The sequence below is a fragment of the Muntiacus reevesi genome, chromosome 5, assembly GCF_963930625.1.
Source record: "Muntiacus reevesi chromosome 5, mMunRee1.1, whole genome shotgun sequence".
Lineage (NCBI taxonomy): Eukaryota > Metazoa > Chordata > Mammalia > Artiodactyla > Cervidae > Muntiacus > Muntiacus reevesi.
Window position 1 is genome coordinate 23,846,336 of NC_089253.1, and position 25,717 is coordinate 23,872,052.

Consider the following 25,717-nt stretch of genomic DNA (forward strand, 5'->3'; position numbering starts at 1 on the left):
GTAAAGTGAAACGGATCCAAATGTAAGTTAAAAGGATATTTAACCCCGCAGTCTGCCGAGAGCCAGTTAATCAAGGAAAGGCAAAAGCAATTTACTTTTAATGGGGGTGTGGGGAGGGGACATCAGTTTTGAAAAGAAGCATTATAAAATTAATTTCCGAGACAAGGAGGCTGGAGTAATGGAGAGAAAAAGCACTCAAGGCTCAGCTCACCAAAATTTCATTTTCATTATCTTGAATGGGCCCAGATCGCCTCTGTCAACATTTCATGGTGCTAATATCGCTTGGCTGCAGGGCCCAAGTAGAGAGTTAAACTCCCGCCAAGCCGGGCCTGAGCAAAGCTCTGTTCTAAAGAGATCCCCTTTCTTTGGGTTTGAAAAAAAAAAAAAAAAGAAAACACACACACACAAAAAAAAAACCCACAAAAAAACACAACACACAGTTAACCACCTGTCAGGGCTGAGGATACAATGAGGCTCTTGGAAAAAGAGCTTTTCATGCATGCGTAATATATTTGTTCAGCTATTCACTTAATGAAGCTGATAAATGTGATGCAAGACAATAGTCAAGTTAATCTATTTAGTAAAATGTTTTTGAGACTTTCAGGCTACGTTAAGGAGGGGAGCATTCGGCGACATTTTCATTTAAATGCGCTCATCTCCCCTCTTAGGCTGCACAAGGGGGTTCAGGCAATCTAAGTGAATATAATTTCTTATAAATGTGTCTTTAATGGGTTTAATTCACCCTTGCCAGCTGTTTTGGGGGCTATTTTGTAAGAGCAAAACAAACGTTTCGGGCTTGGAAAGCTAGTTAAAATTAGTTTCGGTCAGCGAGGCCAAGCTATATTTCCTGCAAACCATCTGCTTGATTGGCACAATAGAAGGATTTTCAAGGAAAACGGGGGAGAGTGAGTGTGAAAGGAATGAAGGGTGGGGGGAGACGCTAGAAAGGGCTGGGGCTGCCGGTAGCTCCTTGTGGCCTATTCTGAAGGTGAACCCCTTAGAGGTGTCTTAATAGAGCGACTCGCCTAAAGAGCTGGGGCAGCAGGAAAGCTCTTTCAGGCCGAGCCTCGCTGCCCTTCTCCTTCGCCTCGCCCGTCAGCTCCTTCTTTTGCACCGGGGGCCTAGAAGCCAGGCGGCGGGTGCTGATTCCGATTACGCCGCCGCCCACCAGCCTGCCAACTTGCAAGGCGCTCTTGGTTGGTAGCTCTGGTCAGGAGCTCCACAGCCTAGGGCTTTGAATTCTGGCAAAAAGTGTGAACTTGGGGTCCCGGTCTTCCCGAAGCCACGTTCGTTATCTTCTCGGAGGGCAAGGAATCTCAAGTCACTCTTTACTTTGCAGACCCTTCACCTCCCCACGGGTGGCCTGTGCTTACCCGGGCTGGAGCGCGGTGAGACCCACTTTGGTGAGGGCGCTCAGCGGCCAGAGCTCGGAGCGTGGGGGTAGGGACCCGCCCTCTCTCCATGGCCCCCGAGGGTAGCGGTGGGGTGGAAACCCCAGACGGGTTCCAGGAGTCCTTCCTGCCTTCCCAGGGAGGCTCCGACAGCTTTGGCCGGGAGGCCCCGGGAGCCCCGGCTACCTCTGCCTAGGCCTCCCCTGGCGAGCAGTGCGCCCGCGGCACAGACGAGGGCCTTCACCCCAATCCGAACCTCCGATTCTCTCTTTGCCCCAGAAAGAGAAACAGAGAGAAAGCCCCGTTCTGGGAGAGAGGATGCAAATGACTTCTCTGAAATAAACTCGAAGATAACGACATTACAATGAATGGCAAGACGCACAAAACCCATGGGTTCAGGTCAAACGGCATTAGTCACAGGTCTTAGCCGCAGCCGCCACGCCGCACCGCGCAGCCCCTTAGGCTATGGTGGAGTTTGAAAAGACGCGTTCAAGGAGATCACTTCAAGTAAGATCCTTTCGTCTGATTTCTTGCTTCCTTGGGATTTACTTTGCCTTTTCACGGGCCGCCAGTCCTCACCCCCGCCCTCACTTTTCCTCTTTGGTGCCTTAGGAATGCTTTAGGAAGCTATGGAGATGGAGGCCGAGAACACGTGGATCTCAGCAAGGGGTTGACCCACCTTCCAAAAAGTGTCAGGCCCCCCTTTTTAAAAGAAGAGACGTTAGCAGTAGTCAGTCTAGTGTGAGGCAGAATGGTCAGTGAGAGAGTGAGAGAGAGAGAGAGAGAGAGAGAGAGAGAGAGAGAGTGCGTGTGTGTGTGTGTGTGTGTGTGTGTGTGTGTGTGTGTGTGTGTGTGTGTGTGTGTGTGTGTGTGTGTGTGTGTGTGTGTGTGTGTGTGTGTGTGTGTGTGTGTAAGGGTGGGGATCAAGGAGCAGGTCCATGGGCAAGATAATTGTAAAAACTACATCAGGGAAATATTAATACTCCAGATGGAGAAGAAGTTTAGAGAAGGGGGGAGGTTAGGAAGGCCCTTGACTGGCTTTGAGTACTTACTGTCCCTCAGAACAAAATCCTGCAAAAGTAGACTGTCTTCCAGTAGGCTGCAGTCAGAAGCTCTAGCCATGAGCCCTCTTGCTTGATGAGAAACCCAACACAGGGGTATGGAAGGAAGAAGGGAAGGAATGCAGGAGAAGAGGAGGAAAAGACTAGAATGAAGAAGAGAAGAAAAAGAAGAGAGGTGGGAGGGAACGCACAAACCAGAGCTGGTCTTCCTGCTTCCAAAAAGCAGTTGGTGGGAGGGGTGATATGGAATGAAAACTTTGTGACAATGTCAGAGCACAGATGTTCAAATACTTTAAAACTTTTTCTCCCCTATTTTATGGCAAAATTTCTAGAAGAGGAACATTTAAAGTTTTTCAAATATCTCTCTCTTTCAATTCCAGGGGATTCCAGTTAACTTTGGCAATGCATTTTCCATGTTTAAGTAGCCATTTATTTAAAAGATGCTCTTTCCTGAGTGGTTTTCTACCTCCTGCTCCCCAGAATGCCTCCATAAACAGCCTTGGGCTCAGAAACTCCATACTTGTGTCCTCTTGGAGCATTAATTCAGCTCCAGAGCCCAACCCTAAATAACTTTTTAATTTGAATCAAGGGAGAGCTTTAGCAGGCTCTATTTCTGGTTTAATGTGATATAAATCACAGATGCAGTTTTATTGAATGGTTAAAGCAGCGACATGGAGATCATCAACACAAAACGCCCTGAACAAAACCATCAAGAGAAATAAAGCTGGTTAATAAGATTTTTGAGAAAGCTTTGTGTTAAAAAGCAAAAAGGAAAACCAGCTGAAGGTGACAGTTAGTTCATGGTTAATAGGATCAGGGCGGCCTGGCGGGGCTGCACACTTCTCTTTGGGGAGGTTCAGCCACACTAAAGAAATGAATGGGACATTTAACACATCTGTTATCTAGCCGAGGAACGGAATTGAGGCTCAGCATCACCCCAGCCCCAACCCAGAGGAAAGCCAAGTACGGTCTACAGGAAGATTCTGATTTGAGGTACCAAAGGAAGTAAGAATCCTCTTTCCTAGTGTGGACCAACATTTTTGGGGACCTCGCCCTTCGCGCTGTTTTCACGCATTTGTATACTGCAGTTGTTAAGAAGCAGCAAAACTATGCCCGGGGAAGTGCTGGCAATGGTTAGGACCCTCTCAGTACATATTCCAACCTTCTGCTGCTGTGGTTTTAAAAGTCCAGGCTGTGAGTTTCAAGGGAAACTGCCAAGGGCTTCTAGAGGTTGGAAAAGAGCCAGCGGAGCACCCAGAGTCTTCAGGTCTCCTGGCACAAGGCAGCTTCCAGCAGAGGTAAGCCCTGGGAAATGGAACCCCGCCACCTTGCCCCTTTTCGAGGCTCCCCTCTGATCCTCCCCTGGGTTAGCTGAGGTTCATTCCTCTGTGCCACTTCTAAAGACAGGTCACTGAAAATTATTTTCTAAGTTGCAGGGGTTTGTAGGAGAATCATATTACTGTTCAGGTATCACCAACTCTCTCAAACTCAATTAGCTTCCCAACATGAAATAAATCAAGACCTCCTAGGGACGCCCATTCAATGACTCCAAAGCATCCATTTCAAGTTTCCCTGGTATTTTAGAACAGCACTCCCCTACCCCACATTTATTTAACCCATCCCTCACAGCTGCTTTATGCCTCAGCTGGGGTAATGTATAGGGAGGGCAGAGACCGAAGAAGGAGTATATTTTTATGTTCATTGACTTGAAATTTTCCATTGCCTTCCCCACAAGGGGGGAGGATTATTTTACTGATTGCCTGGAAATGAGTTTCTATGAATATTTATTGATTTATTTTCCAGGCTCAGCAGGGGAGCTGCAAATAAATTTAGTGTGTTCTCTAAATAATTCCTTTTCTATAAGGCAAGATGTCATCTGAAACTTCTAAATAGGCATTTAATTAGCCCGGGTGTTGCTCCAGAACAAAAACTCCTGGCGAGAGCTTTGGGGGCGCACTGTATTGCAAAGAGGCAGTCGATACGCAGAATTGATGCGCGCCAGCCTTTGTTGCCGGCCCATTGTGCGGGCCATGCTTATGAAGACTAATCCAATCATAAATTGCACCCCTGCGCCAATCAGATCGCCCAGAGCCTCCGGCGAATGAAGCTCGAGTGGAGAACTTTGTTGAACTTCATTGTCAGAGCTGTCACTTTTCAAAGCGCTTTAACGGGCGGGCCACTATAAAACCATCACCTCGACGGGAGGACTACGGAGGACTCGCAGACGCCCAAGTAGGATCGTTCCTTAAAGACGTTTGCTAAGCCCAAGAGAGAGGGCACCACGGGGGTGGGAGGGGCGGGAAGTCAGGCATTTACCTCCTGGCCACTGGAAGAAGTTTTTCGGCCCGCCCTGCGCCTAAAATGATGTTCCCTGGCCTCCTCGCGCCCCCCGCCGGGTACCCCAGCCTCTTGCGCCCCACGCCCACCTTAACGCTGCCCCAGTCCCTGCAGTCGGCATTTTCCGGTCACTCGAGCTTCCTGGTGGAGGATCTGATCCGCATCAGCCGACCCCCCGCCTACCTGCCCCGAGGCAGCGTGCCCACCCCCAGCATGTCGCCCCCTAGGCCGGGGGCCCCTGCGGCTCTCACAGACACCGGGGCCTCGGACCTGGGCTCCCCGGGCACGGGCAGCCGGCGGGGCGGCTCACCGCAGACCGCCGTCTCCCCTGCCAGCGAGCCCACGTTTCTGAAGTTTGGAGTGAACGCCATCCTTTCCTCGGCGCCCAGAACCGGTAAGTGAAAGCAAAACGCTGAGGGCTGTTCTGGGTGCGGAGTCTTGGCCTCAGTTTCCCTTATGCGGCGGGTACCCACGCACACAGCAGCGCACACACTTAACACAACATCCCCGAGGACCCAGGTCCAGCAATGTGACAGGGAGGTCCAGAAGATTCTCAGAAAGAAAAGCCTCCAGGTTCGCCCCACCCTCAGCATGAATGTGAACACTTGCAGTTTGAGCGCGCACAGTACGCTGGAGCAGGGAAACCGAGCGCACACCCCTGGGCGTCTGCGTTCCTGCCATCCAGCTTCTGGGAGCCCATTTCTTAAACCCAAGACAACATATTTACTAGCTTAACAAGTATTATGGGTCTGCAATTGTTTTCTCCCCCGCTCCAGTTCTATCCATCTTGTTAGCGCCTAGGATGACATTGGACCGGGGGTGGGGTGGGGGGTTGGGAAGCGACTGTGAGGACGATGGGGAGAGTTCCAGAGATGAGCCAGTGTTTTACTGTCATTGAGGACGATGCCTTTGAAACCAGCCTAAGGTGTAATCATGTCATGTATCCACTGTCCCGTACAATAATCAGGTGACCTAACCAAATTCCCTTGCTGTCTCTCTCCTGTTCCTCCTTCCCTCGCTCCCAGAAACGTCTCCCACCTTGCTCCAGAGTGTCCCTCCCAAGACCTTTGCTTTTCCCTACTTTGAAGGCTCTTTCCAGCCTTTCATCAGATCGTCTTATTTTCCAGGTAAGTCTCGTCCCCCTTCCTTTCAGGAGGCTGCATGTCACCCCAGTCCCGCCCCGTCGCTGCCTGCCCCGAACCATATTTCTCCGTCCACCCCACGGGGTTACGCTCTGGTTCAGAGGTTGCGAGACGTACAACATTCACGAATCCGTCGCGCCAATTTGATGCCCTATTTAGCACAAGCGGTGACTGCTTGACACTTTGCACCGACTCCCTGCTCTACAAATTAGCAGGAATTGTCATGGTCCCAATTTGAGGCGGTTCCCTTCCCGGCGCGGAGCTGTTGGCACCCCTTCCCGCCGCCGTTTTCCCACAGAGTCAGTGCACTTGGCCACGATTCCCCACAAAGGTTTCAGCACCATGACCAATTGGTCAGCTCCTCCGGGCAGCCACACACAGACCAGCCCTCGCCCCTCCGAGCCGCGGAGAGACACCTACCAGCCGGGGCTAATTTCTCTTTAAAACTCATTCAGGGCTTCGGGCTTTTCACAAGACCACATGGGGTGCCCTCTTGTGTGGGATGCCTGGGGTCGCCCAGGGGGAGGGGGACTAGATCCTCCCACACCCCCAACCCTCTATTTCCAGCCCGACTTCCCAAATTACACCCTTCCCCCACCGCCAAGCCGTTTTAAAGACCGTAGAGCTCGTAAAATTAGAAGTCGGAGGGAGGTCCATAATTGGGTCCCGGTTTAAAGGAGAAACACCTTAAGCAGGTTCCACGACGTTTTCATCCTTCAATCCCAGTGGTGACTCAAAACTCTACAGCTGGTCCAGAATGAGGAGACGGGAACACTTCTAAAGGGAAGGGAGGCTGGGTATGGTCGGTGGGGGGTGAGTAAAACCTCCACAGCTCTTCCCAATATCAGCGAAAGAAACACGCAATTGATTTTTGAAAGGGGGAGAGAGAATTCACCAACCCCCCCCCCCACACACACACCATTCATGCTGTTGCTGCTAATGGAATTTGCTCCCTTTCTCCCCCAGCTCAATGCTCTAACAAAAACAACCCGAGCTTTATAAATAGCTTTTCATGTCCATTTAATGAAAATGATTCGGGGAAGAGAAGCCTCTGCCATCAGTATTCTCCCAATGGTCTTGGCCTGCAGTTGTGTTTAGTTTGAAAGTGTAAATCTCTTTTGTTCCAGTAATATATGGCTTTCGCTGCTTGTCCTCAGTCTTTTTCTGTTAGTTCATTACTACACAATTACCATTCACGCTTCATTAGAGTCTCTGTTTCTTTTGGGTTTTTTTTTTTTTTTTTTTCTCCCTTAAAGCGAAACTCTCCCCCACCCCCCACCCCCCGCCTTTTATCATGCCAATACCCATTGGGAAGCGGTCAATGTGCTAATTAGCTGCCACTTTTCATGTATTCGGGCCGAATTCTTTGCGTTTTGCGGGTGAGGGGAGGAAAGATTAATATAAAAAAGATGAATACTGATTGGATTTTTCCAAAAATAAAAAAAATCCAAAGCGGATTTTCTCCTAAGAAATCAGTAAAGCACCTCATTTTCATCTAAAGAATGCAAAAGCCACCGATGTGCTAAAAGCTTAGGGGGGAAACCCAAGGGGCCTCGACTATTTTATTTTTACTTTTGCAATTTATTTTTTTTCTCCTGCTATATTAGCTGATGCACGCAGGTTTGTTTCCCTGAGACCGCTGAATGGAAAAACGAAACAGGCTATTGTGGGGGCTGTTTTCTGTGTTTCCGTGGTTTTACCTAATCCGGGTTTGCACGGTTGAAAGGGAAAGTTATTTGGGCGGAAAGCGCCTTTCATTCTGCAGGTTTGTAGGTTCCGTAGCCTATTCTCCAGGGGGAGAAAAAGGAGAGCTTTAAAGAGACGAAGGATCAGAGAGGAAAACCAAAGGAAGCCGCAGTGGAGGGGCGGACAGGGCGCTCACTCACTCACCGCGCACTCCTGGCCTCCGCAGCGTCCTCCAGCGTCGTGCCCATCCCGGGGACCTTCTCCTGGCCACTGGCCGCCCGCGGCAAGCCTCGCAGGGGCATGCTGCGTCGGGCCGTGTTCTCCGACGTGCAGCGCAAGGCGCTGGAGAAGATGTTCCAGAAGCAGAAGTATATAAGCAAGCCGGACCGCAAGAAGCTGGCGGCCAAGTTGGGCTTGAAAGACTCCCAGGTGAGGGCGGTCTCCCCGTGGCCCCTCCCGCCAGGGATGGTCCAAATGGGAGGGTTCTCGGAAACCGTTTAGGTCCCAGTGTACAAATGCGGTCAGGACTGGAGAGGATGGAAGGGGCAAGAGCCGGCTTCGCGGAGGCTCCTCGCGATAGGTAGCCACTCTCCCTGCCCCGTGTCTCCCGGGCTCAGCCCACCCCACCCCCGCCCACCTCGGTCAGGTACCCTAAGACCCGGCGAGAGATGCGTGAAGTGGGTGGCGGGGATGGGGGTGGGGGTGAAGGGCAAGCGCCACGTGGCGTCCCAGCTCACTTTAAGGGGTGGGGAGCGGGCAAAGACGGTGGCGGGGGCTCCGCGCTAACCTCCGCTCTCCCCTGGGCTCACCCCTTTCGCCCCAGGTGAAAATCTGGTTCCAGAACCGACGCATGAAGTGGCGAAACTCTAAGGAACGCGAGCTCCTGTCCAGCGGGGGCTGCCGCGAGCAGACCCTTCCCACCAAACTCAACCCGCACCCGGACCTCAGCGACGTGGGCCAGAAGGGTCCCGGGGACGATGACGACGAGGAGGACGAGGGCCCGGGCAGCCCCCGCCCCTGCCTGGGCTATCACGCGTCCCCAGCCGACCCTCGGCACCTGCGGGACCCGCGGCTGGAAGCGCCGCTGCCCCCCTCGCCCGCGCGCTCGGGCAGCCCCGACAAAGCTTCGGACTTCTCCGACTCCGAGGACGAGGAGGAGGGCGAGGAGGAGATCACGGTGTCTTAGAAGCCCCCGCGCCCCCCGGGGTACTGATTACGAGTGCTTTGAAATTGAAGAGGTGGGATTCGGTGCGTGTTCACTCGGCCCGCTCCCTGCTGCAGAAGTCACCTTGTCCGAGGGCACCCTGGCCCCTTCGGTTGCCCCAGACCACATTTCTTTCCCCTACACCCCTCCCCCAGCAGACCTCTCCGCACAAGTTAAATTTAGGTCTTGGTCCCAGCCTTGACTCTTCCACGAGGGGTCCTGTCTATCGTGTTTTATTGCAAGCTACTTTAAACACCGTAGGGGTGCTGCGGTTCATGAGGTCGCAAAGAGTCGGACACGACTGAGCGACTGAACTGAACTGAGGGGTGTTCACCGCTACAGCCCTCCGTTTAGCTGTGTGCCAGGCGCTACTGGCTTCAGCAGCAACAACCTTGTACGAGAGCACAACCTTGTACGAGAGCCTGTATTGAAGTAGGAAACCGAGACAGGATATCTCACAATATCAGGCCTGTAACTTCAAGACCCCTGAATTCCCAGACCCCTCTACATCCCCATCTTAGGTAGCAAACACGTCCTAGCCAACTCCAAACTCTGGTGACACAGTCTTCTATAGCAATGCCCTTACAAAGCTCAAGAATTAAAAAAAAAAACACAAAAAACAAAAAACAAAACCCACAAACCTGTGCCTTCTGGTCTAAGGTACCATATAAACACTGAATCTTTTCTACCAGTCCTATTCCCAGTGCTCTCTGGGCAAAGAAGTGAGATCTCTAAATGGGAGGAAGAGTCAGGCTCTATTTCTGTCTGTGTGTTTTAAAGTCTTTTCTTTACTATTTCAGCATCTATGGTATATGCCCCAAGCATTCTCCCTTATGCCCTTTTATTATGACTGGGGATGTTTCACTGAGCATTGGGCATGAGGTGAACAGATAGAGACCCACAAGCCTCTTTGATTTTTTTTTTTCATGGAACTTTGCTGTCTTTGCACAGCCTTTATGAACTGTACACTATTTTGTACACACGTATGGATATTTTATACCAAGGTTATTATGAATGATATAAAGAACTGACTAGATTTCCTCCTTTTTTTTTTTACAATGGTTTTTAAACTTTAAAAAGGTAGTTGTTTAATTGCATAACTTATGAAGAAATTACTTATTTTGTATTTTTACTGTGTACAAATTTCTATATATGTATATATGTATTAAATGAAAAATGCCAAATAAAAAGTAGAATGGACACAATGATCAAGCAATATCCCTAAGTCACAGACTGTTAAAGCTATTCTGGTCCGAGGGCCACTGGAATTTACAGAAGATATGCTCATATTCCAGAGAGAGGCACATGTCTAAAGCACCCAACTAGTTAGAGGTCAAGCTAGAATCCATTTTTGACTCTCAGGCCAGTGCCTTTTCTGCTTCCCTGTACCATTGTTGTTGTGTTAGTTGGTCAGTTACCAACTCTTTGCTTCCCCATGGACTGTAGCCCACCAGGCTCTTCTATCCATGGGATTTTCCAGGCCAGAATACTGGAGTAGGTAGCCATTTCCTTCTCCAGGGGATTGTCCTGACCCAAGGATCGAACCTGGCCCTCCTGCATTGCAGGCAGATTCTTTACCATCTGAGCCACCAGGGAAACCCTACCACAAAATAGCCAAATTCACGATGGTTACAAGTAAAATAGTTCCAGTGGAGTGACACCAACAAGTTGAGTCTGGAGTGATCCTTATTCCCTACTCTGAGGACTGAACTGATAGACTAAAATAAATCAGTGAAAGTCAATTTAAGTGGTTCAAGTTTGCAATGGTTTTTCTTTCCCTCCTTGAAGGCATATTTTCCTAGTCCCCAGGAAAGCTCGAAGCTGGTTTTGATTTTTGTGTAGGAACTGATTTTATTAGCAATATCAACTACAGGCAGCACTGGGGAACCTGATACAGGTTCTGGGGCTCCCCCGTGAAACTAAGTTCTTTAAAGATGAACTGTCAGCAACAATGATTTATTTAACCAGCAACCAATGAAGAGCATCAGGGTAGAACTCTGGTAAAGACTCTGTGCCCTTGGAGAGCCTGATCTCTGCCACATGGGTCACACAGACACACAGTTAGTTATTATGCTAACACATAATCCAACAAAAGTGAAGTGTTGAAGCTGAAACTCCAATACTTTGGCCACCTGATGTGAAGAACTGACTCATTTGAAAAGACCCTGATGCTAGGAAAGATTGAAGGTAGGAGGAGAAAGGGACGACAGAGGATGAGGTGGTTGAATGGCATCACTGACTCAATGGACTTGAGTTTGAGTTAACTCCAGGAGTTGGTGATGGACAGGGAGGTCTGGTGTGCTGTAGTCCATGGAGTCACAAAGAGTCAGACACGACTGAGTAACTGAAATGAACTGATACTCCGACAGCCTGGAAAGAAGTTGTCAAGCTTAAATTTCAGTAGCTTGTGTTATATTTGAATATATTTTATTCTCAACTCTCTTTTCAGGGAAAAAAAAAAACCCTCCATGCTAAGGTTCGGATATCCTCCCCTGCTGGGCCCGTGCCTGACACTGGGGATCCCTTCAGTGCCATGGGAATTTGGAGCAAAACTAGTCTTAACTATCATAATTATCTTACTTCAAGAAATATCCCACATTTCCCCCTCAACACATATGAAAATGTTAGCATGGTGTCCTGCTATTGGTAGGCATGCAATTCTTCAGACCGGAAACCCTTTCTGCTCTGAATAATTCAGGCTATTTTCTCCTTTTCTCTGCTGTTGCCCAGAGGGATATCCAGAGATGGAATCTGGACCAGAAATGGCCCATCTTTCCCTCTCTGCCAGTTCAAGCCTGCAGTCATTACTTACAATCAAGAACTATTTTCCAGCATGGGGATGGATTCATGTCTACATCAAAGTATTCTAGTGGCACACCCATGTGCATACCAGCATTATTTTTAATATCCAAGAGGCATTCATGTTCACATCACTCCCCTTATTCACAACAGCTTCTGCAACCCAAATATCTATCAATGGATAAATAGAGAAAAAGTGGTATACACACACAATGGAATATTATTCCACTTAAAAAAGGAAAGGAATCCTGTCACGTGTTATCATGTCAACATGAATAAATTTTAAGAACATTATGCCAAGTGAAATAAGCTAGCAGTAAAAAGGCAAATACCATATGATCATACTTATATGAGGTATCGAATATAGCCACATTCATAAAAACAAAAAGTAAAATTACAGTTGAAGAGCTGGGGTCATAGGGAAATAGGGAGTTGTTCAATGGGTACAGAATTTCAGTAATATTTCAGTACTGGAAAAATAACTCACATGTTCGAAGATTTAACATTCCAGTCATGGTCAAAATTATGGCAGGCAAGTGAAAAAACTTGAGGTAAGAAATACATGTGTGTGCGTGTGTGTGAGGTGGCTTGCAGGATCTCAGTTTCCTCTCCAGCGACCGAACTGGTGCCAGGACAGTGAAAGCCCAGAGTTTTCACCACTAGGCTACCAGGAAGTCCCTGAGGTAAGCAATATTATCATAAGGCCACGTAAAATTCAAACCAAAATGTATTCTGTGATGTAAATAAAGTTTTTTTCTATGTTAATATAAGTTAACTTTTTGGGGTAAGCAGTCCGAGGTGACCTCTAAAAATGATGTGCTATTCACTTGACCCAGAAAACCCCACAAAATCAAGCAAATCAAGAGGTTCAAATTCTTGTGTTCACTTTAAGAGCACTCATGAAACCACCCAGGTCCTTAAGGGTATGCATGTCTGAAAAGTCACCAAGTATCTGAAGGATGTCACTCTACAGAAGTGACGTGTACCATTCCACTCTTGGTAGGTTGGAGTTGGTAGGTGTGCACAGGTCAGACAGTGGGGCTGGACACAGGGTCTGTGGCCCAGACAGAGTGCTGAATAGTATTTTACTGCACCTGCTCAAAAATGCAGAGAGTAAAGCTGAACTGAAGGGCTTAGATGTAGATTCTCTGCTCACTGAGCACATCCAGATGAACAGAGCCCCCAAAATGCCAGCTCACAGTGGGATTAACCTGTCCCTGAGCTCTCCCTGCCACATTGAAACGATCCTAACTGAAAAAGAACAGACTGTTCCTAAATCAGAAGAGGAGGCTGCACAGAAGAGAAAGATATTCCAGAAGAAACAGAAGGAAAAAAAACAGTCTGGGAATAATGTTGCAAAAAATAAATGCAAATGAAATTTAAAAATAAAATAAAAGTTAAGAAAATCCAGAAAAGGAAAAAAAAACTACTCTGGAGATTTTTTTTTTTTTAATGTATGCTATTCCTCTCCATGCACAAAGTTTTACTTCCTGAGGATTACAAATGGCACATTTCGGTTCTAAGTTAACTCCTTTAGCAGAACTTCACAAGGGTGAGTAGCAGGCTCACTTTGCATGCTGTTTCCTAGAGTTACGCATAGTCCCTAACACATATTAGGTGTTTGATATGTGTTGAGTAAATAAATAAATTAAAAGGAGGGACAGAGACCCTCTAGAGTCTAAACCATATGTCTGAAAGCTCTAAATCTTTCAAGTGAGTTGAAGGGCTACTTAGGCCAATAATAAAGTAAAAGAAAAACACTAAATTAACTGGTCAGATGTATTTTTAAAAACCAAACCAATTACTTCAGTCGAAAAGACTAAAATAGTTATAAACTGAAGAATAGTAAATACTGAAAGGAAAATTTTTGGTTTGTTTTGTTTTGTTTTGAGCACCTGCGACCAGCATGCATTCTGCTAGGGGCCTTACACATTAGCACTTCTCAAACTCTAAGGAGCATAAGATCACCTGGGGATCTCGTTAAAATACAGATCATGATTCAGAGTATTTAGCATTGCTAACCCTTGTTAGGGGCTTACCTGACAGCTCAGTTGGTAAAGAATCTGCCTGCCATCAAGAACAGCCCAGTTCAATTCCTAGGTTGGGAATATCCACTGGAGAAGGGATAGGCTACCCGCTCCAGTATTCTGGCCTGGAAATTTCCAAGGACTGTATAGCCCATGGGGTCGCAAAGAGTCAGACACGACTGAGCAACTTTCACTCACCCTTGTTAGTCCACAGATCACAATTTAGCAAAGACTTACATGAAGTTTTATCCTCACAGTAACCCATCTAAGGTAGAAATTATCCCACATTACAGATGGACAAACTGAGGCCAGGAGTATGGTAATTTCCCCCTGCTTACCTCAGCCAGAATCTAAATTCAGGTGCCTCTAACCCTAATACACCATCCTGCTTCCTTCACTAAACTGGAAAAACCCATTTAACCAAACTCCAACCAACAGGTACACTTAATAGAGTTTTAGGCTTTTTAATATTCTGAAGTTATAAGCAAAAAATTAACAGCTATTTAAAAACTTTTCTTATCCACCTGAATCTCTCTCATCACTGGCCCTGCTCCCTGGGGCCTAAACCAGCAATCCTTAAACTGCAGTGCCTCACGCATCCCTCCACACTGTTAAAAACTATTTGAACATCTAACAGATTTTTGTTTGTTTCTGTGTGTTTTATCTATTAATACTTTTGGTGTAAGAAATTAAGACTGAGAAAAAATTTAAATACTTATTGTGCACGCTGTGTTAAGTCACTTCAGCTGTGACCAACTCTGTGACCCTATGGACTGTAGCCCACCAGGCTCCTCTGCCCATGGGATTCTCCAGGTAAGAATACTGGCGTGTGTTGCCGGGCCTTCCTCCAGGGGATCTTAGAGTAACAAATGGAAGTAATAAATGCTTATTATTTAGTTTTAAAACAATTTTGTTACATATTCATATAAACACCATATTTTATAAAAGGTCAATATTGATATACACAAAACAAAAAAGTTGGAAGAGTGGCACTTTACATTTCTGCAAAACTCTTTAATGATTGGTTTAATAGGAGACAGCTCAATTCTCTTATCTATTTCTATAATCTGTTGCAATAGGAAGAAAACTTGGCTTCATACAAATACCCAGTTGGAAAAGGAGAAGTATTTGATCAACCTTATGTGACTGTGGCTCTTTGATACAATAACAGCAAAACTGGACAAGTGGTATTTTTGAAAGGTTAGTAGCAGTTTGAAACTCAAATTCCTTTTGGGATTTCCCTGGTGGTACAGTGGATACAAATCTGCCTGCAGGGGACATGGGTTTGATCCCTGGTCCACGAAGATCCCACATGCTGTGGAGCAACTTAAGCCCTTCTGCCACAACTACTGAGCCTGCGCTCCACAACAAGAAAAGCCATCGTGATGAGAGGCCTGTGCACTGCAACTAGAGAGCAGCCCCTCTCCCAGCAGCTGGAGAAAGCCTGTGCACAGCAATGAAGACCCAGCACAGCCAAAAATAAAAAATCTTTTAAAAAATGGAGTCCAGGGGACTTCCCGGGTGGTCCAGTGGCTAGGACTCCATGCTCTCAAAGCAGGGGGCCCGAGTTCGATCCCTGGTCAGAGAACTAGATCCCACATGCCACAACTAAGACCCAGTACAGCCAAATAAATAAAAATAAATATTTTTAAAAAATGAAGTCTCATGAAAAGTGTGGCTAGTTCAATTGCACAAGTGCTCTTCCTTAAATAACCATCACATTTCGGGATGCAGCAGAAGTGCTTCATGCACACTTCCCCTGTCATCATACAAGGCACTAAAAGGATTATAAGCATTGGAATTTGATAATAATAATTTTTCCTGCCCTACCAAGCACATTCTTACGTGAAACTAGCTTATGGGGATTTCAAGATAGCAATTTACTGGATGACAATAAGGTTACAGATGTCATAGCAGGTATAACTGAAGACAGCTGTAAAGAAGTACTGAGAAAAAAACTAAGTTAATCACTAAAAATGTACATAAATCTAAATTCATCGCCTTAGAAAGTTCTAAGAAACGTAAGACTTCACAGGAAGGAGACACCATGGCACATGCAGCCTCTATTGTACAGAAAATCCCACTGTAGAGCTATGGGAGGATCTGGGGGCTTCCAAGGGTCACCCATCACACTTTGAGAGTCCATCCTTTAAACATACAAAGTGTTTCACTAGAGGAGAGATGGAAGGAAGCTACTGGGTGGGGTCAAAAAGTTAGTTTGGGCTTTCCCATAAGATCTTACAGAAAAACCTGAATGAAATTTTTGGCCAACCTAATATTTGGCCAAGTTCAAACCACCTCGACTTAAAAACTTAGCTGCAACCCCACGCTGTGCCTTCCACAGGTCCTCGGTTCGCTCACTCCTCTGTCAATTTTTCCCTTCCCTCCAGGAATCCTTCTCTATCCAACTTCAGCTAGCACTTTCTCACTAGCACCTTCCTATCAGCATAGATGCGTGACCTTCCCTGCAATGTGCCCTGAAAAATCTCGTTCCTCTTCTGTTCCTTTCTAGCTACTGCCAGATGTCTCTCAGCCCCTCAAGCTAGAGAAGCCTCATCCTTGGGCTTGTCACCCTCTGTATTTCTCTTAACACAGATGTTTCTCAAGGTTTTCTCCTTAGTCCTTGATGAGTTACTCCAGTGATCTCCTCCTCTCTCTGGCTTGATGGTGCTCCTGAGAGTCAATTCCTAGGCAGGCTGATAAGAAGTCCGGGGTTCCCCAGGAGGAGATAGGGGTCTGGAGTTCTCAAGGAGGAGAAAAGCACCTTTTTCTCTTCATTACTTTGTCTTAATCAATATAAGAATGTATCTTGCTTGAGAACATGTTTCTCCTTAATAAGAAACTTCTGACTAATCCTGTCATCTTAGAATGTAAATTGTGAGAGTGGGTCTAGCAATATCTTTACAACCTTGAGACCGTCTTTTGATTTATGTAAAACCAGTTAAAAAGTAAACAGCTCCCTTGCTAAGACTAGGGAGGGGGGCACTCTCCGTCCCCTTCTGAAGTCTATGTCAGAAGCTTCCTCTGTCCCTTTTTCACTTTAATAAAACTCTGCTACATAATAGCTCCTGTGTGATCAAGCCTGGTCCCTGGTCCCAAAGCTAAATCTTCTTCTTTGGAGATCACGAATCTAACATCTTTCACTGTAAGCTATCACACCCCAACCTGGCACTCAGACATCTCTCTCCTCAGCTCCAGATCCAGATAGTCAGCAGTCTTTGGATACCTACCCTCAGGTATCCTAAGAACCTGTTAAATGCCACCATGCCCAGGGCCACGGGTGTATCTTCTAGTTGTAATACTCCATGCAAACAAAGCAAAAACAAAACAACCCCCTGCAAAAGAACAATTAAAAAAACTTCACCAAAGTCTTGCCCCTAACTCCCAGAATGCCTTCATTTCTCTTGCTCAAAAATTAGAGACACGTGCCATTCCTGATCTCTTCCTCTCATCCATTCCGTACAAGGGATCAACCTCTAAGGTCTGTTCTGGTATGTAAGTCCTTAAGAGATTTTCTACTGTTCCTTCCATTCTCACTGCCTCTGTCTTAAAGAAAAGCTATTATTATTGTTGCTGTTACTGTTGATTATTTCAGAAGATCATCCTCTGTGCTAGATGTGGTGATTAGCATTTTATGTACATTATTTCCTTTAATCCACCATGACTATTTTAAATCCTATTTTACAGATGAGGGAACAGACTCATAGATCTTCCTGGTTATCCCCTTTTCCCAGCATTGAGAGCATCTGAGAATGTTCTGTGGAGAAATTTGCCCCAAGTCTGGAAGGATGGTATGATTTTTATGGCGTAGGAAGAGGAAACCATATAGGGGGAAGAATGTGGCTGAGTGTGTTTGTGGTCAGTGACGTTAAGGTGTTTTTATTCAGTGGCAATGAACTGAAACAAGCCGTCCCTAAGTAGAACATTTCCAAAATGCCTTGCTCCCTTCCTTTAAATATAAAAGAATAACTGTAATGGCTACTGAGTCCTAGTATGCAGGGCACATTGCTAAAGCTTTCATTTACTTTGCAACTAACCTTTACTAAAACCCTCCATGGAAGCATCAATACCTGCATGCAATAGAACAAGAAACCAAGTGTGCATAACTTTCACCTAATTACTGAGATGGCAGAGATTCCAGCACAATCTCTTTCCACTAAGGGCAGAGGCACCTTAGAACACAAGTCTCCGCTCCTTCTTCTCACTCCACTACCAATCGCAGCCTCTACATAGGGTCCTTTGGGTAGATATTCATGCTTTCTTTTAAAAAGTGTCTTTAGCTGGAGACCCGCAGTCTGAATTTGGAAAGATGATATCAAATAACTATAAAAAGGGTTTTCTATTATCTTCCAATTAAAAACAAATAAATTTAAAAAAAAAGATTTTTATGGGACTTACCTGGCTGTCCAGTGGTTAAGACTCCATGCTCCCAATGCAGGGGGCACAGGTTCAATCCCTGGTTGGGGAACTAAAATCCCTGCATGCTGTATGGTGTGGCTTAAAAGACAAAAAAGAAGTGGTTTTCCTGGCAAAGACCTGTAAACCTGCAAACTTATGCTCTCCAAAAAAAAAAAAAAAAATGGTTTCCCTGTTTTTACATTTGTGTTTGTTTTTTTAAATGACTTTAATGTTGATGCAAAAACAATCCCAACCAGGGGAAAGATGGGGAGGAGGGATAAACTGGGAGTTTGGAATTGACATACACTCACGCTTAGTCACTCAGTTGTGTCCCGCTCTCTGCTCTCTGTGACCCCATGGGCTGCAGCCCACCAGGCTCCTCTGTCCATTGGATTCTCCAGGCAAGAATACTGGAGTGGTTGCCATGCCCTCCTCCAGGGGATCTTCCCAATCCAGGGATCAAACCCAAGTCTCCTGAATTGCAGGCAGATTCTTTACCATCTGACTTAGCCAGGGAAGCCCGTACTACTATATTTATATTTACACATACTACTATATTTAAAATATATAATCAACAAGGACCTACTGAATAGCACAGGAAACTCAATATTCTCTAATAACCTAAATGGGAAAACAATTTGAAAAAGAATTGACATATGTATAAATATAACTAAATCACTTTGCTAAACACCTGAAACTAACATAACATTGTAAATTAACTATAATTTCATATAAAATATAAATTTTAGAAAACATTTAAACAACAAACAAACAAGCAAAACAATTCCAGTCAAATGTGATCTGAGGACAGAAAAAGGACAGCAGGTAAAAACTAAAACAATCTGAATAGAGTATTGATTTTCGTTGATAATAGTAATAATATACCAATATCGATTTTTAACTGTGACAAAGGTACTATAGTAAGATGTTGACATTAGGGAAGATAAGTAATGATACAGGAACTCTTTGTACTATTCCTGCAACTTTGTAGAAATCTAAAATTATCCACCAATAAAGTATTTCTTGAAAAAAATCCAAATGTGTTTGTATAGATGTGTTGTGAAGGAGACAACAGGACCACATTCTTTACAGTTTAAACAGGAGAAGTACTAATAGAGTAAGGTGATTATTAAAAGGAAAAGCGAAGTTTCAATTCTTTTCTTTGGTAATCCACACAACAAAAATGTGTACCCCACCCCCCTGCCCAAACCCAGTGAGGCTGATGATTCTATTATTTAACCCACTCATCCCTACTCCCCCTTCCAAGCCCCCCACCATCAGAGTAATGCCTCCTGGAATTCTTTTTGGCACAAACATCTTGTTTTAGGACCATGTTTAAACTGTGATTAAAAGAGGATTATTTACACCACCTAGGCACCCAGCGCAAAGGAGCAGGCCACCTCCTGCACTTCTCTTAACTTTTCTGTAAATACCACACCCCAGCAATCACCAGCAAACTAAGCAAAGCAGATCAAGGGGCAAGGGAGGGGAGGTTTTATTGTTCTTAGCAAAAAACTTTCATTTCAGCTAGCAGCTGCCACTAAACTCCTCATTCTTAATTCAAAAGGACTCATTTACTGGAACTGATGGTGTAAGTAGTGCTAAAGTTTATATGCCAAGAAAACCCTCCATTTACAGCTCTATAATGGGAGGAAATGACCAGGAATCAACAGTTATTATTAATAAGGCCTTGGACAGACCAGGTTACAGAGGCCTAGTTTACATACAGGTATTTGAGAAAGTAGGTTCTCAGTCTAACTTCTCACTCACATCATGTTTCCTTCACCTCCACATCAAATTAACCCTTCACATTTGTTCATAGTTTAAAAATTTGACCGTACCTCATCCCATTTGATTTTCACTTCAATCCTAAGAGATAATCAGGGCAGGTTTCATTTTCTACATGTTCCCCACAGGCTCAGAAAGTTAATTGATTTCCCCAAGGTGGCACAGCCTGTAAGCAGTAAAGATGGTACTGGAACCAAAGTCTCTTCACTCTGAATCGGGGTTCTGCCATTTGACAGGTATGTACTGCGTTCCTTCTGTGTGTCTGGATCTCTGGCTGCTCCTGACGATGGAGTGATACTTGAAACAAGCATGGTCCTTGGTTCTGGAACCAGCAGGAGAGGAAGTGACTGATCAAGTGAGCGAACAGATGTAGATATAATTACAAATTGTAATGAGGGTTATAAGGGAAATAGAGTGCAAAGCCAGCTAAGGGAAAGCCTCTGTAAGGAGGTGACATTTTAGCAAGTACCAGTGGGGCACATATTGTGGGAAGGAGGCTCCAGATGACATATGACAGAGACAGCAAAGGGCTTGACGATGGAGAAAGGAATCAAGAGACATGCAGTGGTGAAAAAGAAATGGAGTCAGAGGATGGGCAGAGTGACTCCCCCTCAGTTTTGTAGGCTTGTTAAAGGGCTTCAATTTCAGGAGGAAATTGCTTTCCTGCTTCAAATTCAGCAGGAAAGTACTGAAGGGTTTTTAACACAGACTGACATGCCTTATGTTTTTTTTAAAAATCATACTGAACACTAGGTGAAAAGTGGATCGAAGAATAAGTTGGTTCTACCTCTAGGCAAGAGTGGAAGCAGAATGATAAGTTGGCAAAACTTAGAAATTATGGTGGGGGAATTCCCTGGAGGTCTAGTGGTGAAAACTTGAAGCTTTCACTGCCGAGGTTGTGGGTTCAATCCCTGGTCAGGGAACTAAGATCTAGCAAGCCTCAGGGCCCAAAGCAATGACAACAGCAAAACAATGACAACAACAAAAAAATTTAGCCCTGCCTACTCATTAAAAATAGGAAAGAAAGAAACTGTGGTGCTGGAGAAGACTCTTGAGAGGCCCTTGGACTGCAAAGAGATCAAACCAGTCAATCCTAAAGGAAATCAACCCTGAATATTCATTGGAAGGACTGATACTGAAGCTGAAGCTCCAATACTCCGATACTTTGGCCACCTGATGTGAAAAGCCAACTCATTGAAAAAGACCCTGATGCTGGGAAAGATTTAAGGCAGGAGGAGAAGGGGATGACAGAGGATGAGATGGTTGGATGGTATCACCGACTCAATAGACATGCGTTTGAGCAAACTCTGAGAGATAGTGAAGGCCAGGGAAGCCTGGCGTGCTGCAGTCCATGGGGTCACAAAGAGCTGGACAAGACTTAGTGACTGAACAATGACAAGGGTGACTTGGACTAGGGGGATGACAGAGAGGGTGAGGGCCAAAAGGATCCACAAATTGTAGGAATGAATGAAGTATGGAAGGTGATGAGGACAAAGGAGTGGACTGTATGGTTTAGTGAAAAAAAAAGAAAAAAACAGCCACAGACTCACACATACATTTATGGGAAAGAAATATACAGGTGTTAATACAGAATCCAAAAGGATATCTAGCTTGAGTTAGGTCAATTTTGGATGTGAGAAAAATCCCAGATAAAAAAGGTTTCACTGCCTCCTGTACAATGTTGTGAACCTCCGCCCATGGTTTTTCAGGCACTCTGCCTACCAGATCTAATCCCTTGAAACTATTCGTCAACATTATGCATATTCCTCTCCTGTATACAAGTTCTATGGGGTTGGAACAGCACCTCAGGCATTCTCGGTCTTCCTATCTCCCTTAGTGGGCAGCTCCCACTTTAGGGTCTGTGATATAATGACTTGTAATAAGAAATATATATTTGTTCTTTTCCCCCTTTCTGACAGAGTACCTAAAACCCCCACAATTTCCTAAGTGGTAAGACAGTGTCTTGTTATCTAAAACAAATACCTTTCAACCACATCCGAGTTTATGTTAATAAGGTGACTTCTGGAAAATACATAAGAATGGGACCACAGGAACCAACCAAGGCAACTAAAAGGTAGGAGCTTTCAGTCCCACTCCCACCTTTGGGGAGGGGAGAGGGGCTGGAGATTGAGTTCAATTACCAATAGTCAATGATTTAATCAATCAACTTACATAACAAAGCCTGCATAAAAGCCCCAAAGGAAGGGGTTTGGAAAGTTTCTAGGTTGACAAACACATGGTGGTGCTGGAAGAGTGACTCAGAGAAAGCCTAGGAAATCCACACCCCTTTTTACATACCTTAGTCTGTGTATTTCTTCCATCTGGCTGTTCCTGAATTGTATTATTTTATAGTAAGTCAATAATCTAATAAGTGGGGCTTCCCAAGTGGTGCAGTAGTCAAGAATCGGCCTGCCTATGCATGAGACTCAGGTTTGATCCCTGGGTAGCGAAGATCTCCTGGAGTAGGAAATGGCAATCTGTTTCAGTATTCTTGCCTGGAAAATTCCATGGACAGAGGAGCCTGAAGGGCTACAGTCCATGGGGTCACAAAGAGTCAGACACAAGAGTACACACACACTCTAATAAGCAAACTGGTTTCCTAAGTTCTGTGAGCCACTCTAGCAAATCAATGGAAATCAAGGAGGGCAAGATGGGGACCTCTGATTTACAGCTGCTTGGTCAGAAACACAGCTGAAGACCTGCACTTGCAATTGGCACCTGAAATCTTGTGGGCCTGAGACTTGCTCCTGGCCGCTGACATATCTCCATGTGAATAGCATCAGCACTGAGTTGAACTGAAGGACTCTCAGCTGGCATCACAGAGTTACTTGGTGTGGGAAAACACTCCCCCATACTGGAGGGTCCCAGGCAAAGAACAGATGGTTTTGAACTGTGGTGCTGGAGAAGACTCTTGAGAGTCCCTTGGACTACAAGGAGATCAAATCAGTCCATCCTAAAGGAAATCAACCCTGAATATTCATTGGAAGTACTGATGCTGCAGCTGAAGTTCCAATACTTCGACCACCTGATGAGAAAAGTCAGCTCATTAGAAAAGACCCTGATGCTAGGTAAGATTGAAGGCAGGTGGAGAAGGGGAACAACAGAGGAGGAGATAGCTGGATGGCATCACCAACTCCATAGACATGAGTTTGAGCAAGCTCCAGGAGATGGTGAAGGACAGGGAAGCCTGGTGTGCTGCAGTCCATGGGGTCGCAAAGAGTAGGCCATGACTGAGTGACAGAACAAGGCGGCTATTCTGGCAACCAAACTGCAGAAAGGAGCAAACAGGAGAAGGGTAGGTCTTTTTCTTTGAGGGAGTATCTCTGCAGTTGCACACACCAATTCCGCTTCTCCATCTCAAGCCAGAACTCAGCCACACAGCTGCAGACAGCTGTGGCAGGGAAACGTTACCTAGCAAGGGCTTGCTGCCTAACATGCACAGAAGTCAACACGATGGCATTGGCTTCTGAGAAAAGAAAAAGCTTGATTAGGAGGTCGACTGACAAGGAGACAGGAGGCTGGATCAAAGCTGTCTGCCCTATCCAGGGTTAGGTGAATTTCAAACGTAGAAGCTGACTGGCTAGTCTGGAATCAGTCCGCCTATGGGAACAGAGCTACTTGTGCTGCTTCGAAAAGGGACTTTTTTTTTTTTATACTGGAAGGACTTCTTGCTTGCCAAAGAACTCGGGAGGCAACTTTTCTATTCTTTGAGTTCCCTAGACAGAAGATTCTTGGTTCTGGAATCATCCTGGAGACCTGGGGGGCCGGGTTATCTTGCACATGCGCAGTGCTAGCTCCGAAGTGACTCCAGGTCTGATTAATCAACAACCTATTTTTAAGGAAGCAAAACCAGTTTAAACTGGTCAATGCTTTGTTTCCTAATCTAACTTCTGAGCAGTTCGATTACAGAAGATAAAGGGGAGAATGGGTGGGGGCGGGGGCAACTCACAAGCTCTGCACCCCCCCCCCCCATAGTCCACGTGCCTCTGTAAGGAAGAAGAAAGTGAAAGTGAAAGTGGCTTAGCCGTGTCTGACTCTTTGCGACCCCAAGGACTATACAGTCCATGGAACTCTCCAGGCCAGAATACTGGAGTGGGTAGCTTTTCCCTTCTCCCAGGAACCTTCTCAACCTAGGGTTCAAACCCAGGTCTCCCGCATTGCAGGTGGGTTCTTTACCAGCTGCGCCACAAGAGAAGCCTGTAGGGAAGCAGGTGATGGTAATAAAAAGGGATGTGTTATGTTCCTCTTTTGGTTATGCCTGGCTTCATTTCTCTACTTTGGAAACATATTTGCCTGTTTTTTGTTTTTTGTTTTTTAAACCAAATAGGGGTTGCAGAAGGAAGAGCGCTGGGACTGGGTAGAGCAGAAGGCAGCTGCAAAGGAGATGGGAAGAGGGCAGCACTCTTGGCAGGAAGAAAACCAGGAGAAGTAGGTTGTCCTAGAAGCAAAGAGTATGGGGATGCCAGTTCTCCCAGAACTTCTCAAAGAGCAGTAAAGATGAAAATAGAAACTACTTGACTAGACAGACATTATCAGGGACCCTGAGAAGACTGGGTTTAGTCAAGAGATGGTGATGTAAGCCAGATGGAGGTGAATTAAAGAAGAAATGCCCCTGAAACAGAGCCAATACACAAAACCTCGCTGTGTGATACAGAAGGCATTTCATTCAATGGAGAGAGAGTATGTACTTTGTTGAAGGGTGTTGGGGCAACTGTGTCCAAAATTCTGTGTACCCTTTTGATCCTGAGCTCACATCTTATGCAAAAAGTAACGTGAATTGAAAACCCAAAACTTAAATGTGAAGTACAAAAATTTTAGATACTTAGAAAAATATCTTTTTGTAGATGCACATAGATTTAGTAGAAGTTTAAGAACACAGCCAGAATACAAGCTCAATTCCTGCCTCCAAAGAACGTGAAAGGGAAATGGGAGCTGGGTGGAGGAAGTGTAGGGAACATGTTTTTAAATCGGAAGGACACATAACTGTTCAGTTCAGCCACTCAGTCATGCCTGACTCTTTGCGACCCCATGAATCACAGCGCGCCAGGCCTCCCTGTCCATCACCAACTCCCGGAGTTTACTCAAACTCATGTCCATCCAGTCGTTGATGCCATCCAGCCGTCTCATCCTCTGTTAACATTTGTAAATCCTCAGTTCTAACAACAAAGTTGATTTTACTGTCTTTTGACCTTAAATATATTTAAACATTTCTCAATGTCAAAATGTTAATAGGAGAAAGGAAGTACAGCCACAGTTTAGGCAGTGTCTTAGTCTGTTCAGGCTGTTAAAACAAAAATACCATTGACTGGGTAGCCTATAAATAACAGCAGTTATTTCTCACAGTTCTGGAGGCTGGACGTCTGAGATGAAGGTGCTGGCAGAGTCAGTGTCTTGTGAGGATCACCTCCAGGTATACAGTCGTCTTCTCAAATGGAGAGGATGCCTTTTGCACCTGGAGGAAAGAGTGAAGGAGCTCTCTCAAGCCTCTGCTATAAAGGCACTAATCCCATTCATGAGGGCTCCACCCTCGTGACCTCATCACCTTCCCAAGGCTCCACCTCCAAATATCGTCACCATGAGGACCAGGTCTCACATGTGGATTTGGTGGCAGCAGGTGGGGTGGAGGGACACAGTCAGTCTATAGCAGTCAGTTTGTTTTTTTAATTGAAATGGCATAACAGCATTGAATGGAACAGAAAGTCTCAGTGTATTTTCCATGAGTAATAATTTATGAAATGTTTGTTTCTATTTCATATGTGTATTTGTGTGACTGTATGTGTCCTAGTACATGTGTGTGAGTGTGGGTGATTGTGTGAGTATGTGTGCTTGCAATCTGAGTGTGTAAAGGACAGAGGTTGTTTTGTAAAATGTGTTTCTTACTATG

The 25,717-nt window shown here is 45.5% G+C and overlaps 1 protein-coding gene and 1 pseudogene across 1 annotated transcript; one reads left to right on the top strand and one right to left on the bottom strand.

The window, feature by feature from the left end:
- LOC136169207 (protein artemis-like) overlaps window positions 1-1,463 on the bottom strand; it is a 58,637-nt pseudogene extending 57,174 nt beyond the window's left edge.
- A 3,350-nt stretch (window positions 1,464-4,813) lies between these two features.
- Window positions 4,814-8,803, top strand: DBX1 (developing brain homeobox 1). Its single transcript, XM_065937384.1, has 4 exons — window positions 4,814-5,183; window positions 5,815-5,916; window positions 7,844-8,046; window positions 8,441-8,803. The coding sequence occupies exons 1-4, from the start codon at window positions 4,814-4,816 to the stop codon at window positions 8,801-8,803; spliced, it is 1,038 nt and encodes a 345-aa protein (XP_065793456.1).
- The last annotated feature ends 16,914 nt before the right edge of the window (window positions 8,804-25,717 follow it).

What these genes read in the sequence shown, in the direction of transcription:
- DBX1 (XM_065937384.1), top strand. Translation starts at nt 4,814, where the DNA reads ATGATGTTCCCTGGCCTCCTCGCGCCCCCCGCCGGGTACCCCAGCCTC. An exon ending in CAGATCGTCTTATTTTCCAG is followed by an intron (nt 5,917 to 7,843) that starts GTAAGTCTCGTC and finishes TGGCCTCCGCAG; the next exon opens with CGTCCTCCAGCGTCGTGCCC. An exon ending in TGGGCTTGAAAGACTCCCAG is followed by an intron (nt 8,047 to 8,440) that starts GTGAGGGCGGTC and finishes CTTTCGCCCCAG; the next exon opens with GTGAAAATCTGGTTCCAGAA.